At 38.7% G+C, this 17,585-nt stretch overlaps 1 protein-coding gene across 1 annotated transcript in view; it reads left to right on the top strand.

Annotated features, from left to right (window-relative positions):
* The first annotated feature begins 3,740 nt into the window (after nucleotides 1–3,740).
* The window catches only part of LOC129724389 (protein G12-like), a 30,424-nt gene continuing 16,579 nt past the window's right edge, over nucleotides 3,741–17,585 (top strand). The window contains exon 1 of the mRNA XM_055679267.1: nucleotides 3,741–4,572. Within this exon, the coding sequence (XP_055535242.1) occupies nucleotides 4,131–4,572 (442 nt within the window). The 5' untranslated portion in view covers nucleotides 3,741–4,130. The remainder of the gene's footprint in view (nucleotides 4,573–17,585) is intronic.

Raw genomic sequence — 17,585 nt, 5'->3', positions numbered from 1 at the left:
CAGTGTGGATAAAATGCAGTAGTTATTTCGACCTCTTCTACCATAAAATCGAATCTCTTTGATCTGCTATCTCCGATGAGACTTATGACAATCCACAGTCGGAAACATATCTGTCTTAGAAATATTTCTTTTCCTAAACTTCCCAGAAATGGTCCTGAGATTTCCTAAAGTGGAATGAAAGGTACCAAAAAACTGAAAATGCTGTGAAAAAAAAACAAACTCCTTCTGAACTTTAACATTTAAATTCACAGAAGGAGTTACCAACACTCCTTTCAACTTTCAAGATACCTGATTCCATGGAAAAACTCTCACAGTATTCCTTTCAACAGTTAGATCATTTTTGAAGCAGTTGACCGCCCAATAACCTTTCCTCACAGCGATCGTATCCTTCGATGGTTAATTATTCTGCTGAAATGAGAGATTCTATCTTTAACTATCATGGCAAGGCTTAAGGGGTTATATCTACCAAATGCTAAAAAAACAAGGTTTTTTTCATGAATTTTTTTTACAGGACATTTAAGATGTAAGGTATATAAGTAATATATCATTGGATTGAGCAACTCTTGCAGAGTAGAAAAAATATTTTTATTGCTATTTTTGTTAGAAAATGGCGGCTGTGCAGCGATTGCCGTGAACCGCTTTTTTAAAGTTGTTTCGCGGCGAGCAGTGGAAGTCGTGCCCAACTCCACCAATAACCAAAACAATTTTTTTTTCCACTATCTACATAAGTGTCGCTAGTGAAGTACACATGTACACATTATATTTTTAGAATTTTTCTTCGCAAAATAGCAACGGTTTGAAAAATAAACTTCTGTTTCGACAAAAAAAAATCGACTTTGATTGCTTATAACTTTAGTTGCTGTTAATTAATCGCTAAAATCGTGTGTACTTCACTAGATAATCTAATGAAGAAACTACATTTAAAATTTCAAGTGAATCGGATGTAAACTTTTTCAGTTCTACTGCTCGCCGATTTTGAAAACATGGTTTTGAAAAAACGCGGAAGTTTCAAATTGCTATAAATCTTAAGAATCGCAACAGTGAAGCCCCTAATAATTTTTTAACCTTCAGTCAGCTTCCTCTGTGCCGTAAAGTTGTCCTTTCTGGGCTTTATCTTCCTCTTCTTCCTTTTATTTTATCTGATCTAAGGCTGCGCCTACGCTCTTTCGTGGTATCAGACATGCGACGCTCAGTGACTTTGACACAGTTGGCGTCCGATCCCACGCAAAACTCAAACTTGTCACTCATATTTAAATATATTTGAGTATAACTCACAGTTAAAAAGTAACAAAAAAAACTTAAATAAAGAACGTACATAACGAGAACGGCTGATCTACTAAACAAATGGAAATTGTGAGTAAACACGTGCTGCAAAGATGCTATAACGGTCGAAACTTGATGCAACGACCTCTATACTACATATTTGAAACACGATATCGATCATAGGTAACTTCTACTAGTTTACAAAGCCTCGCAATTAAAAACAAAAACGAGCATCGCCAAAATAAACGAAAAATGTTTTTTTGGAGCATGAAAGTTTTGAGTTCAGATCAGTACTTGAGCGATGTAGATTTTGATTCTAGGATAGTTTTAGCATGATTTAAGCCAATAAAAAATGACGAGAAAAAAATTTTTTTGGTAGATATAACCCCATAAGGTTTATTTTTTCAATTATAACAGTTTCTCTTTGTTCTATAACTTTTGTTAATTTCGACATGATAATTTCAAGCAACGGTGAAATGACACGTGTCCTGAAATCTCCAGTCTGTCCAACCGCTTCAAAGCTATCTTCATGTTTGACGTCGCTACGGTCTGAAGGTAATCCATTAAAAGTCGGTCCCCACGGTACCAACAATTTGCCTGTTCACTATAGTGTAAATAGAATAGGCAAATGGTACCTACGATTACCTATGCTATTTCATATGACTCCATTCGGAATACCATCTGGAACTATCCAAGGGAACGATGTCAGAAGTTTTTGAACTGATTCAACATCTTTCAGCACTTGAAGAATGCAGCCTTTTCGCGGGTTTAATTCTCAACCAATGTGTTTTGATTCTGTAGATATTTGATTCTGACAAGAAAGTTTGTCCGAACACACTGTTCCTGCGCAAAATATTGTTTGCGATGCGTCTTCGAGCAACGAAGCGATAGAATCGCTGCTTTCGATAGCAGTTGCTCTCCTGTCTTGCATCAACAACGCATTTGGCTTAGATAGAATAAAGATTAACTTACTAAAGAATTCACCGGAATTCCTGTCATATGTAACTTGTTCGTCTCTTTCTTTAACACTTTGACGTCTTCATCATAGCAAATTGCTAGAAAAAACATCATGTCGCCTGCAAAGTTTATTCTTTTAATTTCATGCGAGTAAAATGTCGTTAACGTACAAAATAAAAGTAGTGGTTCTGAGTAAGAGGTTCGAGATAGGTACACTAAGAGGGATTTGAATCGGAATTGAGTGTTGTCCGTTGAATATAGTTTTTTGTAGGTAGTTAGACAAATATGATCGTCATTTCAAAAGTCCTGGCTCAATGTTATTTTTTTATAATTTAAGAAGTAGTATTGGTAAATCGATACAATCCATTGACCTGCTTGATTTCAATAAATAACTTATAGGAAAAAAGCTAATGGTAGCGACGCTTGTGGTCTACATCTAAATCTTCTTTAATCTGTAAAAATATTTTAAATACCACCTTACTTGTTTAACTTGTTTTATTAGTTTGTTTTCCGCCTTGGTCAATTAATAGCATGTAGTTTATTTTCATGTGTACACAAAATTCCTTAGCATCACTTTATTTCGAATAGACTCTTTAATACAGACTTTTAGTTTTTTATTTTAATTGAAACATGCATCAACTCTTCTTCCTCATGTCTGAAGTTTCCTAATATTTTTTAGAGGTTTTATCAAGCAAATTCAATCGTCATGATATCACCACAAAATCCTACTACCATTCCAGAAAATGATCGATTATCCACTGCCCAACACCGATTTGCTGCTCTCGAAGCACTGATACTGAAAACGACGAAAAGTGATGATTGGATTCGCTCCTGGTTCAACGATTTTACTCAATTACTTGAGTCCTGTCGACAGTCCAGTCCAGTACTGGCAGAGCTGGGATGCATTACGATGGAAGACGCCGGTTCCCAACAGGACCCCAGTCGGAGTGCAGTTTCGTCCCTCGAGCTGGCCGACCGTTCCCAGAAATTAATCCAATTAAGAGACACTTTCAATTAGCAGTGGTGATAAAATCTGTAGATTTGCCTGGCCTACGGAACTGCACCAACCGGTTGTCGTTCTATTTCCTCCCCGGTCGGTTGATTTGGTTTGAGAAAGCCAAATTTCCGCTATTTATTTACACTTGGCTTGTTGAGACGCATGAACAGTCGCCGCCCAAATTGTTACTTCTCATAAATTGGATAATCGAATCATCACTCACTACCGTTGACTCGCTCCTCTGGCCCCCGCTCAACCGACCGTCTGGGTTCGCGTAGTACACTCGGGGCCATTCACGATGTCGGCCTTAGCGTCTCAGTTACGACTTATTTACAAATTTAGCAATCCAGTCGCGCTGAATGGCAGATATATTGCTTGCTTCCAGAGAATATGGTGTGCGTCCACTGCAAAGACGTGGCCCGGGACCAATTTAAATTCAATCAACGACGGTCGCAATTGAGTGTAGCTTATTAGCCGAGGGTCCTAGATGGGGCAAACTGTACTTGCTGAAAAAGAGAGAGAGACAGAAGGAGCAGATCAGTCCATTCACGGAATCGTTCGCGTAAAGTTCGTTGTTGGAAAGTTTTTGGTAACCGTCTCGGTCGAAATACTTAGAAACTCTCCTAGTGATAAGTTCCAATGAATGTGCTGTTGTGGGAAAAAATCTTTCGTGAATTCATAAACGTCCTGGCGTTATCGTGGAATTCGGTGTACTCGGTATGACAAATGTGAATGTTTTGGAACAGAACCCTACCACAAAATTGGTGAAACTCTTGCCCTTGATTGACGCAGTGTGAATGTGGGCTATGGCCATTCGTTCATAAACGTAACCCACCGTCTCGTTTCAATTATCGTTCGCAACTTTGTACCTGCCAGCAGAAAGACCGGTGTAAATTAATTACTCGAACTAATCATGACGAGGAGCGCAGCACTGCCTTCGAAACCACTGTCAACGTTGCTCGTAATATTGATATCGTTCGCGATGTCGTGGATTCAAATATTTGCCTACCAGCTGCCTTCAGCGCCCCAACCGATCCGGCACATCGACGAACATCCGTCGCACCACCTTCAGCAGGACATAATGGACTTTATCGACCTGATCCCGTTCGACGATGTGCACTCGCTGATGCAGTACTACTATCACTACGACGCTGAGGTCGAGAATGCCTTCGATTATGTGTGCAGTGAAGACTACTCGCAGATAAAGTTGGAAATTGTGAACCTCAACGAGGTGCGAAACTTTCGCCGCTATCTGGACGGCATCGGTTTCAGTGTGGAGCACGTATGGCAGGAGCTTAGCGCGCGGTTCAACGTGGACGATATCTTTGCCGAGCCGAACGAGACGATACGAAATTGTAAGTTGGTACACCGACCGTCGCCCTAGCTGGGAAAAGGTTTGATGAATGCTTACCAGGGAAAAACCGAAACGTGCCGGAAACGGCGCTCGGACCTGTATGGAATTGAATTAGTCTGACGGTGTTTGTTCTGCTTCCGACAGTAAATAAGTGGATGTGATATTTTTGCAATTTTCTCAATCAGTTGGTTGTTCGTTCAACAAAGGGTATAATTTAAATATTCGAGATATCGAGAAGATGAATGTAAGACAGTGGCAACATATGCGAAATTTTAATCCGATTGCTATCGAAACTGCCGTAAAACATTAAAGGACTGTATCTCTATACACACTAAGGTCTTTTTACGCGGGGTATGAGTTCCAAATTTGTATGGAGCCGCGTTGAAAAGACTTTTGAGTTGAAAATAAAACGGCAAATATGATTACTCTTGGTCTAAAACGGAAAACGTGATTGGAGATGTATTTTTTATTTTCTTCCAATTGCAGGTCGAACTCGATTATTCGAAGGCTTCGTGGCACGATTATCCGCAGTCATTTTTTTTTTCCTAAACTCCGGAATTTGTGTAGATTTGTGACGTCTGTTTTTTTGTTGATTCTCTAAAAATGCTAAATTTGATGGAGTTTGTTGCACGTTGGAGTTGATTCAACGCTAGATAATTTGTATATTTTAAGTCGGCATATTCCTGAAAATTCAGTTATCCGGAATGAAATACTTTGCAAAACTCCGGATCGTGTCTAACCTGTACTTTGAAAGTTTTACAGTTTTCATAAATGTTTTACCTAATTCCATACAAAAATCTCTGTGCATATTTGTGCTACGAAGCATAACTTCTCTCATTAATCAAAGGTTTCTGTTTTAAGAAAAGTGTATACAGAAATGAAAATGCCCTTTGGAATACATTTTCTCTCGAGTATAACAAATTTATTCTCCTGTGAAAAATACGTTCGATTTCAATTCCGCTGTATATTTTTGTATATTGGTTAATTTAATTAATTAATAATTGGTTAAACTTTTTGTATATTGGTTAATTTAATTGCAAGCAATTTAGCTTGCTTTGAAAAATTTCACTGGTTCGTGATTTGGGGTCACGCAGATAACAAAAATCGAAAATCTGGGAAAATCCATTTAATTTTTACCATAATGTTATACTTGCTGACACCGATTGAAGGGTGATAGTGTTCACGTTGATAATTGAAAACTAATGCTGGTTCACCATGAATATGTTGCTAATTTTTTGACGTAGAACTACGTTTTTCTTTAGCCTACCACATAGGGATATAAATAGGAAAACTATTAACGGAAAGGGGACGAAATATGTCCCTTTTTAAATGCTTATAAATCGGTTTGTTTTCAACCAATTTCCTTCATTTTTGCAGTAATTGTTTGGAAAATTATACACGCATCCACCCAAATGTAGAAAATTGTTGATTGATTATGCAAACTATTGTACTATTGATAATTGTCAAGCCTTGTTTAAACGAAAATTACGTCCTCTGATTGGTCGTTATATGATTGCTTCCCAAGCACGGTCGACAGAATCATATACCTTGCAATTGAAAACATGCTGTTTGGCCTATATAAGAGCCTGTTACAGCCGAAGCCGCTCATAATAGTTCTGGACAGCGACAAGTTGTCAACAGCAGTCGTCCTTCCTTAGCAGCAGCACTAGCCCTGTGGTTGGTCACCACGTCTCAGGAGCAGCGCGGTTCTTCTCAGCGTGTGTCGCCAGACTGCCATTATTCCCCCGTGTTAGGGCAGCATGAAGATCGTCATCACCGAATCCAATTTTGAACAGCAAAATGCCTTTTTTCAAGGCAAATAAACAAGTCATTGAAAGTTAATAATTTTTGACAACGTAAGCAAGCATACTGTGCGGATTCTAGAAGTTACATCTGTCGCAGCCGTTTAATTTACAGAAGGTGAAATAGCTTCCACAGTGCATGTTGACCGTGTATCTTAACTCCCCCACTGTTGGGGCAGCACAAAGGTTGCGATCAGCAACCGATTTTGAACAACAAAATGCCTTTTTGGCGTAGAACTATGTTTTACTTTAGCATACCACACAGGGATGCAAACTGAAAAACTGGGACGAAATTTGTAACTTTTCAAATGCTTATAGGTCGGTTGGTTTTCAACCGATTTTCTGCATTCTTGCAGCAATCGATTGGAAAATTATACACGCATCTGCCCAAATGCAGGAAAATGTTGTTTGAATCTACGAACTATTGCACTATTGAAAATTGTCAAGCCTTGTTGAAATAAAAATTACGTCCTCTGATTGGTCGCTTGCTTGCTGTGTGTATATGATATGGTATCATGCGTGTACGTGTGTATGTGTGTATGATATGGTATGATGTGTGTATGGTATAATGATATGGTATGATGTGTGTGTGTCTATGATATGGTATGATTTGTGTGTGTGTACAGTGTATGGTTTTTAACTCGTCACGATCTGCTAACTGCTGAAACCGGTTCACGAAATTCACAACCCTTTATTAATAGACATTATAACTCATTACCCAAGTAAAAATATTGGTTTTATCAAAGTTTCATAGCGCTCAATACAGCCAAAAATGCGCTATAAAACTTTGATAAAAACAGTTGTGTTACTGGGGTAATGAAACACTCAATGCATTTGTTAATAGTGTACGTAGTTCTACGTCATTTATGCGGTCGTGTATTGGATACAACCTTCTACTTTTTTTCAAATATTTTTAATGTAGGATTACATCTTACTTTAGTAGGGTGACATATTCTGAATAGTCTAACAAAAATGTGCCTTTTTCAAATGAATATTATGATACTACCACTTAACGGACCTAATATATGGTAATTATTTAAATAAAAGCATTCCCCTGCCGTTACACATATCAGCAACTGGCACAGTCTGATTCCTGATTTCGTTACTTGCTCTACAGAAGCTTTTAACCATGTCAGTAAAATGTCTTATTCTTTGCTTGATAACAATGGATCAGTGATGTAACCGGAAATTCATTCTAGTCGAGAGGGGTTTGATAAAAAATGTGAATTTTGGGAATTCTGAAGAGAAAGTAACCTAAATCAATGATTATCATGTAGCAAAACGGGATAGGAAAAACAATGTTTTGGCGCGCTAACATCACTAACTCTCAATACGGGTTGCGTTGTAGTAGAGGTATGAGTGCGGGAGAATATTGAAAAGAGAGAGGATTGAAAAAAATAACAACGTAAAATATTAAGTGTTTCCTGGCTGTCTTTGGCGATACCGCTTACCGAGCTACGTGTGAGCTGTTTAAATATTTCGTTGCGTACTTCTGTAAATAGTCAATTCGAGAACAACATTGTTGTTTGTCGCATGACATTAACAGTAGGGTGCCAATTGAAATCTAGCTTACGAATTTCGTTTAGTGGTTTTCAGAACCAAGTATGGCCACAAAATTCTATTCCCACAGACTTAACTTTTTTTTTGTTCACAAAACATTTATTTGACACGGCACAATACAAATATGAGTTTAGAATTGTTTTGCTTAACCTGAGCTTCAACTTCTTGAGGCCAGACAATCAGAAATATCAAATTAGGCTCACGATCACAGAAAAAATGCAATGCCAATTAAGGCTAAAAATGATTCCAAATGAGGCAGAAAACCCTCAATGAAGGATGTAAGAAATCAAAATAATCCAAACTAAGCTTATGATTACAAATTAACATTTCTGAAGGCAAGAAATGGCTTACAAAATAATCCAAACTCAAGCTCGAAAACGAAGAAAAACCTCTTCGAAATACCAGAGAATGTCAAAATTATAGAAAATTCAAACTTAAATGAATGAAAAAACCAGATTAAAAGTCGAAAATAGAATCCATCTTCATTATCATTTTAAATCGTTCTGAATAAAAAAATAAGTTGTAACGTGGAGTTTGTTATTAAATAAAAATGTTCGGAGATATCGGAAAAATATTTATGAAAAAGTGAAGGTTTTTCTAACAACACAAATTGGGATATCAGTCTCAAAACAACGTAAGGCAAAAAAGCATGATCTTTATGTTTAATTTACCAACAGCTCAAAATAAGGAGCGGGGCTTGTTTTAAAACAAAATGTTCATTAATGTTTTAGAAAACTTTTTGAGAGGAAACTACTGAAACTCCGTTGCTGAAGACATTCTACATGCCGTGGTTGTCCCTGTGGATCATTTGATCTAAACTTAGGGAAGATTTAAAGAACCTAGGACATCTTAAATATGTGACAAATGGTTGTGACAATGCCATTTATCTCAAACATACGACGTTTATTAATTTAGATACGTTTCTACAAACAATATAGCAACCGTGATCGACCTTGCAGATTTTTCATAAATATTTTGTTAATAATTATTTGGAAAAACCTTGTTCTTGAACAACTGATATCCAAGACCTCACCTTTCAAGGGCGTTGGATAAAAAAAAATTGAAATTTCAAGTAGGACTAAGAATCTCTCGCATCGTGACACATCCAGGGTGAAAGTTGGGAATCGTGAATACCACGGTTTTTTGGTAGCATAAACAGGTGTGAAGATTGCCGTTTGATTGCCAATCGGAAGATCCGATCCGAAAAAAAGTCGCGTACGGTTTACAGTCACAATTAGAACAATCATATGACCCGACAGAGTATTGATATTTTTCAACAAAAGTCGATGCACAACTATATTAGCATATTTTGATGGTTGCATAAAAATGTTTGTAGAAAAAAAATTTGGAGCTGCTTGAAAACTGTTTGACATTCTAAATAAATTTACTCGAACTTAGAGAATATATTAGCTCGCAAAAAAACTAAACCTTCTGTAAATATCTACAACTCGTCAAAATTTTCCAAACGGTATCCCAGGCTCAATGGCTTAAAACTGCACACAAAGAAATCATACGCATAGTAGCGTTATTCTATTTACAATATGTGAAGGAACATCTGGATGTGAGGTTGTGATATCAAACGCACACTACAAATATTTTTTTTTCTTTCCTCTATTTCTCGCGTTCGTTGATATGATGAATTTTTATTCCATCAAATTTATAAAATTATTTTATTAACTCATTGACATTAACATTGACATAAGTGACATTAGGTCCTAATCAAAGATTAGGCGAGGTGTGCTTTTGACGTCCAGTTGCAGCGATACTTAGGAGGTTAGAACCCTAACTTCCAACTTCCCAAGCAACACACGTTGTTATAGAACAGTTAAGATAACTCCTCTAATACAACCTTCAGTTATAGATTTCCGTTGACATTACCTTTTCCATAACATCTCTATCACCAGAAGAGCGCAAAAATAAAATGGCGCTGATTTATATTAGGAACAATAAAAAAACAGTGATTATGGCGTTTCGAATAATCACCGGAAAATAAGAAACAATATTAGATCAACGTTTCGATGCTTGTAATACCAAGTTCTAAGTGCGCGTTAAATTTCATGGTGAAACATTATGTGGTACTTCTGAAAAAATCATGCGCCATTCATTGGATACCGTTTTCTATTTGTCAATCAGTGAAAAAAAGATTATGCATTACAGAATGTTCGCTGATTTATTTAATTGCGAAGAGTCAATTTACCCCACCATCGCACACTGTTTCCAAAGCTGCAAAAACGTGATCGAAATTATTTTGACCCAAAAAACTAGATTTTAGAGCCATAGTGCCTCCAGGAGAATTGATCCATTAATTATTCTCCATTTTATAGAAGTTGCAATTATGTGATTAATCCACTTAACAGTGAGAAGCGAGTTTTACTTTTTTTCATTTTTGCATATAAAAATCACTTTATTCGAAAAAGTTGTTGCACATTTTATAAGAAACAACTTTTTCAAAGGTACCATGGAACGGGGTGAAATTGATCAATTTTTATAACAATTTCCAACTAACGCTTCATGTACATTTTTCCCGAAACAGTACAATTTTTAAACAAGTACTGGTATGTGCTCCAGTAAACCTCTATGGATGTTGGTGAAATTTCTATCATCTACTTCATGAAATAAAATCGATAATTCTATAAGGCACTATGAGGTAAATTGGTGTGAAATTGATCACCATTGAAATCCATACATTCTTTTGGCAATGTGCTTTTTTTCGATATGCTAAAGATAAATGATGATTTCTGTACTGAAAAATATCATTTACAGCTAGTTTGGACACGAAAATAATGATATTTCAGGTTAAAATTTGTTTATTTTGGTTCACGAGCTGCTTGTTGCTAAATTTTCTCTTATTTGGTCGTCGTTAGACCGATTTCAATTCGGTTTGTTGCAAAAGCTCAAAAACTAGCTCTGAAATTAAAATCTTTGTGGTTTCCTGCGAATTCATCAGTATTTCTTTATTGGTATGGAATGATCATTGTTAAAAATTACATTTTTTGAGCTTTTATCAAACTTTACTAACTTCTCCAAATTTGATGTAATCAACCCTCAACTACGATAACTTTTAGTAAATTCAATATTTTTTTTGTTATTTGGAAATTTGTTTGATCAAATTTGATTGAGTTTTGACTGAGTTAGAAGAATTTTTCGAAAATATGAAAAATTGCACCGGGCATTCAAGGGTTAACTTTGACAGGTGTGTGAATCATGCAAAAGTTGCGTTTAAGGACACGTTAACATTGCCTAGTGTTGTAAGAGCAATATCTTTTGATTAATATTTTTTATCACGAATCTTCAGGTGATCAATTTCACCCCATTCCACGGTACCATACTTCTATCTGCCTTTTTAAATGGACTTTTGTAGATGGCCACTAAAAATCTTTTTTTCAATTAACTTCTAGTGGTGATTTTCTACAATTTTACAATGTTTTACATTGTTGTTTACTTTCAGAAAATACACAATTTTATCCAAGAAAGTTTATTTTTATCTCTCATATTTCATCGGTTATTGACGATTTTTATTGAAACAATGCACTAATTCACTAACAGATATCTTTAAAATCTGCAAATATCTGCAGACTAATCCTTTTCTATATTTAAATATAAGTAAAACGTCATTTAGTCCAGATATAGGCTTTTGTCTCTCGCTGTCTCTTGGGCAGATATTTGTAAATAAATATGAGCATTATTTTATGATTAATCTTTAATAACTAAATAAACTTGAGAGATAAAAATAAACTTTCTTTGGTGAACTTGTGTATTTTATTCTAGTTAACAACATTGTAGAACATTGAAAAACTTTATAAAATCACTGTTAAAGGTTATATTAAAAAATGATTTTAAGGGGCATTCTAGAGAAAACTTGTGAAGTTTTAGTTCATTTAAATGACCAGATACAAGTAAAGTGTCTTCGACAAAGCTTTTTCTTACAGAATGTGCTAAAACTTTTCTCAGCAAAGGGGATTTTTATATGCAAAAATGAGGAAAACAAAACTCATTTCTCATTCCGCGTCGAACACTCGACAGAAACGGACGTGTAAAGTGGTCGTTCTATTACAATCCGGTCCGTGTGTACGAATAGCCAAACGTTCTGTACCCGGCTCGCAACTTTGGCTGTATTGGTGCAAAATACCAGCTGCAGTTTTGATCTGTGCACAGTGTATAGATCTTTCGAGTTCAAGGCCATCAGTTGACAGTCGAGTCGTGTCGCTGTGCTGAGTGATCGCACACCCGGCTCACTGCTGGTGGCTGTATTGGTGCTGCTGTACTGGTGCTGCTGGCTGCTTTGGGTGCAGCTTCGAACGATCGGACAACCACTGCTGGAAGGAAGAAGTAAAGAGGTACGTGTTCTTGTCGGCGCTAGTTCGCTAGTGCGCTACATTTACATTCTCCAGTCCCACCTCGCCCCAGGCTTTACCCGGACGGATCTCAACAGGGCAGTTAATCTGTTTATTTTCGTCCAAAGGCAGGAGTGAATTCAAAGCGATTAAACATACTGCAAATTTCTAAAGAACTGACGAAGGGGTACAAGGCCGTGATCGAAATTTCCAAGGTCCGACCTAACAAGCTCCGTGTCGTGGTCAGTGATCTGGCACAGGCCAATGCTATCGCTTGCTCTGAGCTCTTCACACGCGAGTATCGCGTTTTCATAACCGCACGAGACGTGGAGATCGACGGTGTCATAACCGATTCGATTCTGTCCGTCGAGTGTATTTTGCAAAGTGCTAAAGGGTGCTTCAAGAATAGCACATGTCCCGATGTGAAGGTGCTCGACTGCAAGCAATTGCGGTCTGTATCTCTCGTCGGCGGCACAAAAGTGTACACTCCGTCAGACTCGTTTCGCGTTACGTTTGCCGGATCTGCTCTCCCTAGCCACATCTCGATCGAACGGGTTCGTCTGCCTGTGCGATTGTATGTACCCCGTGTTATGAATTGCACCAATTGCAAGCAGTTAGGCCACACAGCCGCCTACTGCTGCAATAAGGCACGATGTAGCAAGTGTGGGGAGACTCATGCGGACGATTCTTGCAGTGTTAATGCTGAAAAATGTATTCACTGTGGGGAAAATCAGCATGAGCTCTCCACATGCCCGGTGTACATGCAGCGCAGAGATAAAATCAAGCGGTCACCTAAGGAGCGTTCAAAGCGTTCTTATGCTGAGATGCTGAAGAAGACCGTGACCACTTCTACCATAACATCGAACCCCTTTGATCTGTTGTCCTCTGATGAAACCGATTCTGACGATTCACCAGCGGGAACATCTTATGCCAATCCTGGGGAGTCTAGGAAGAGGAAAAATGTTTCTTCTCCTAAACTTCCCCGTAAAGGTCCTAAGATATCCCAAAGTGTAATGAAAAGTACGAACAAACCAAACAGTGCTGCGGAAAAACCGAAGCAAACTCCTCCTGGGCTTGCAAATTTAAAGTCCCAGAAGGAGTTCCCAGCACTGCCAGGAACATCTGAAACCCCAGTTGTTCCTTTTGCACATCCAGTTGATTAAACAAACTCTGGATTAGTGAAATATACTGACATTGTGGACTGGATTTTTGTAACTTTCAATGTACCCGATCCAATCAAAATTTTTCTTACAGCATTTCTTCCAACAGTTAGATCATTTTTGAAGCAGTTGACTGCCCAATGGCCCCTCCTTGCAGCGATTGTATCCTTCGATGCCTAATTCATCTGCGTATATGAAGGATTCTATCTCTGTCTTACAGTGGAATTGTAGAAGTATTTCACCAAAAATTGATTCGTTTATGTTTTGATAAATAAAAACAAATGCGATGCATTTTCTCTTTGTGAAACTTGGCTTACTTCAAATATTGATCTCAACTTCCATGATTTTAATATTATTCGCCTTGATCGAGACACCCCATATGGAGGAGTACTTTTAGGGATTAAAAAGTGCTATTCTTTCTATCGTATTAACCTCCCCTCGATTCCAGGCATCGAAGTTGTCGCATGTCAAATGACAATACAAGGTAAAGAGCTTTGTATTGCCTCAATATATATACCTCCCAGAGAACAGGTTGGGCAACGGTTGCTCTTTGATATAATAGAACTTCTTCCCTCGCCACGTTTGATTTTGGGAGACTTCAACTCTAATGGTGTGGCTTGGGGTTCCCCTTACAATGATAACCGATCCTCTTTAATCTATAACCTTTGCGATGACTTCGACATGACTATTTTGAACAATGGTGAAATGACACGTATCCCGAAACCTCCAGCGCGCCCAAGCGCTTTGGATCTATCCTTATGTTCGACGTCGCTACGGTTGGATTGCACATGGAAGGTAATCCTCGATCCTCACGGTAGCGACCATCTGCCTATTCTTTTTTCAATAACTAACGGGTCAACTCGCATGCGACCAATTGACATTCCATATGACCTCACACGAAATGTCGATTGGAAGTTATACGAGGAAATGATTTCACAAGCGGTCGAGTCGATTAAACATCATCCACCACTTGAAGAATACAACCTCCTCGCGGGCTTGGTTCTCGAAGACGCGTTGCAAGCCCAAACGAAGAAATATCCCGGCGTAACGATCAAAGAACGGCCTCCCACTTCGTGGTGGGACCAAGAGGGCTCCGATGTCTACACGCAAAGATCCGACGCGTTTTTGGCCTTCCAGAAGGGAGGTATACCTGGCGACTATTTACGGTATTCGGAGCTTGATACCAAGCTTAAAAGTTTGGCTAAAGCAAAGAAACGCGGATATTGGCGTCGGTTCGTGAACGAGACGTCGAGGGAGACATCGATGAGCACTCTTTGGAACACAGCCCGAAGAATGCGGAATCGCGTAACGGTCAACGAAAGCGAGGAGTCTTCAAGTCGGTGGATATTTGATTTTGCCAGGAAAGTATGTCCGGACTCTGTTCCTGAGCAAAACATTGTTCGCGATGCGTCTCCGGGCCACGACGCGATAGAATCACCTTTTACGATGGCAGAATTTTCAGTTGCCCTCCTGTCCTGTAACAATAACGCGCCTGGGTTAGATAGAATCAAATTCAACTTGTTGAAGAATCTACCCGGCAATGCCAAGAGGCGCTTGTTGAACTTGTTCAATAAGTTCCTGGAGCAAAACATTGTACCGCAGGGTTGGAGGCAAGTGAAGGTGATCGCCATCCAAAAACCAGGGAAACCAGCTTCTGATCACAATTCTTATAGGCCGATTGCAATGCTATCCTGTATCCGGAAATTGATGGAAAAAATGATACTCCGTCGTTTAGACCATTGGGTCGAATCAAATAGTCTGCCTTCAGTTACTCAATTTGGCTTCCGCCGCGCCAAAGGGACGAATGATTGTCTTGCGTTGCTTTCAACAGATATACAGCTGGCGTATGCTCGCAAAGAACAAATGGCGTCTGCGTTCTTGGACATTGAGGGGGCTTTTGATTCCGTTTCTATTGACATTCTTTCGGGTAAACTTCACCGACAAGGATTTTCTCCAATTTTGAACAATTTTTTGCACAATTTGTTGTCCGAAAAGCACATGCATTTTACGCACGGTGATTTGGCAACTTTTCGCATTAGCTACATGGGGCTTCCCCAGGGCTCATGTTTAAGCCCCCTTTTTTACAACTTTTATGTAAATGACATCGACGAATGTCTGGCAAATTCATGCACGATAAGACAACTTGCAGACGACAGTGTAATCTCTGTTACAAGAGCCAAAGCTGCCGATTTGCAAGGACCATTGCAAGATACCTTGGACAATTTGTCTGCTTGGGCTTTACAGCTAGGTATCGAATTCTCTCCGTAGAAGACTGAGATAGTAGTTTTTTCTAGGAAGCATGAACCTGCTCAGCTTCAAACACAATTAATGGGTAAAACGATTTCTCAGGTTTTGGTACACAAATATCTTGAAAGGTTAATCGAACTTAATTCTCAAACCCGTTTCATGACATTGTATTTCAAGCACATGTCCTAAAATATTAACCCTTCTTCGAATATTCCAAATCGTGTCGACTTATCTAATACTTCTGATTCTACTGTGTTTTTCGATACATCCATGATAGAAGAAACTCGTGGAATTCCGGATCATTTACGCGTGCAGCAGATCCCTAAAATTTTTTCCAATAAATATCGAAACATCATCTGCGACAATATGTACTACACTGACGGATCACTTCTTGATGGGTCCACTGGCTTCGGTATTTTCAATAACAATTTAACCGTCTCCCATAAGCTTGATAATCCTGCTTCTGTTTACGTCGCAGAATTGGCTGCAATTCAGTACACCCTAGGAATAATCGAAAAAATGCCCACGGACCATTATTTCATCTTTACGGACAGTCTCAGCTCCATTGAGGCTCTCCGATCGATGAAAGATGTTAAGCACTCTCCGTATTTCCTGGGGAGAATACGGGAACATCTGAGTGCTTTATCCGAAAAATTTACTCAGATTACCTTAGCGTGGGTCCCTTCTCACTGCTCGTTACCGGGCAATGAGAAAGCGGACTCTTTGGCTAAGGTGGGCGCAATAAACGGTGATATTTATGAAAGACCAATTGCTTTTAATGAATTTTTCGCACTTGTACGTCAGAATACGATCATCAGTTGGCAGAATGCTTGGACCAGAGGGGAATTGGGAAGGTGGTTACATTCCATAATCCCCAAGGTATCGACGAACCTCTGGTTCAAGGGGTTGGATGTAGGTCGGGATTTCATTTGCGTGATGTCCCGGCTTATGTCCAATCACTTGGATTTGACGCGCATCACCGTCGTGTTGGGCTCGGGGAAAGTGGTATCTGTGCCTGTGGTGAAGGTTATCACGACATAGAGCACGTTGTCTGGTCATACCCTGTACACCGTGACGCCAGGTCTAAATTAATAGCTTCCCTGCAGGCCGAAGGTAGGCAGCCGGCTGTTCCTGTTCGTGATGTCTTGGCGAGCCGTGACCTATCCTACATGTCCCTTATATACGATTTCCTGAAATCCATCCACGCCCCAGTTTAGTCCTATCCCCTTCCGCCTACATCCAATCAAACGACAAGAACACGTTAAGACCCCGGATCCGGAAACAGCAATCAGACCCGCACGATACTCTCAAGGCCCGATGGAAACAACCCAATATGCCAGTCCGTAATATCTTGGCCCAGCAGCGGAACAAATTTAATATGCTGCTTACCTATGGCAACGAAAACCATCAAACAGCAAACCTGTGCTTTTAATGCAAAATATTCTAGCTTTAAGTTTAGTTTCAGCTCGTAGTCGGCAGCGAGGATAAAAAATTTGCTTTTAGTTATTAAGATACTTTAGAAAGTAAGCTACCAGATATAATTGGCGCCTTTAAACATTGAATTGTATTTGTGCCGTGTCAAATAAACTATAGATGAAGAAAAAAAAACTCATTTCTCACTTTTGGGAAGATTAATCACAAAACTCTAACTTCTACAAAACGGAAAATAATTAATAGAAGAACATTTACTGAAGACACTATTACTTCAAAATCATTATATTTTGAGTTAAGAGTAATTAGTGTAAATTAGCGCATTATTCTAGTAAAAACCGTCAACAACCAAAAATATATGTGAGATAAAAATAAACTTTCTTGGGAGATATTGTTAGTTTTGTTGTAGCAAACAATTTTGTAGAACATTCGAAAATTGTAAAAAATCACTATAAAAAGTTAAATAGCAAAAAAGATTTT

Source organism: Wyeomyia smithii, chromosome 2 (genome assembly GCF_029784165.1).
Source record: "Wyeomyia smithii strain HCP4-BCI-WySm-NY-G18 chromosome 2, ASM2978416v1, whole genome shotgun sequence".
Classification (NCBI taxonomy): domain Eukaryota; kingdom Metazoa; phylum Arthropoda; class Insecta; order Diptera; family Culicidae; genus Wyeomyia; species Wyeomyia smithii.
This window is presented reverse-complemented; position numbering and strand designations above follow the sequence as displayed.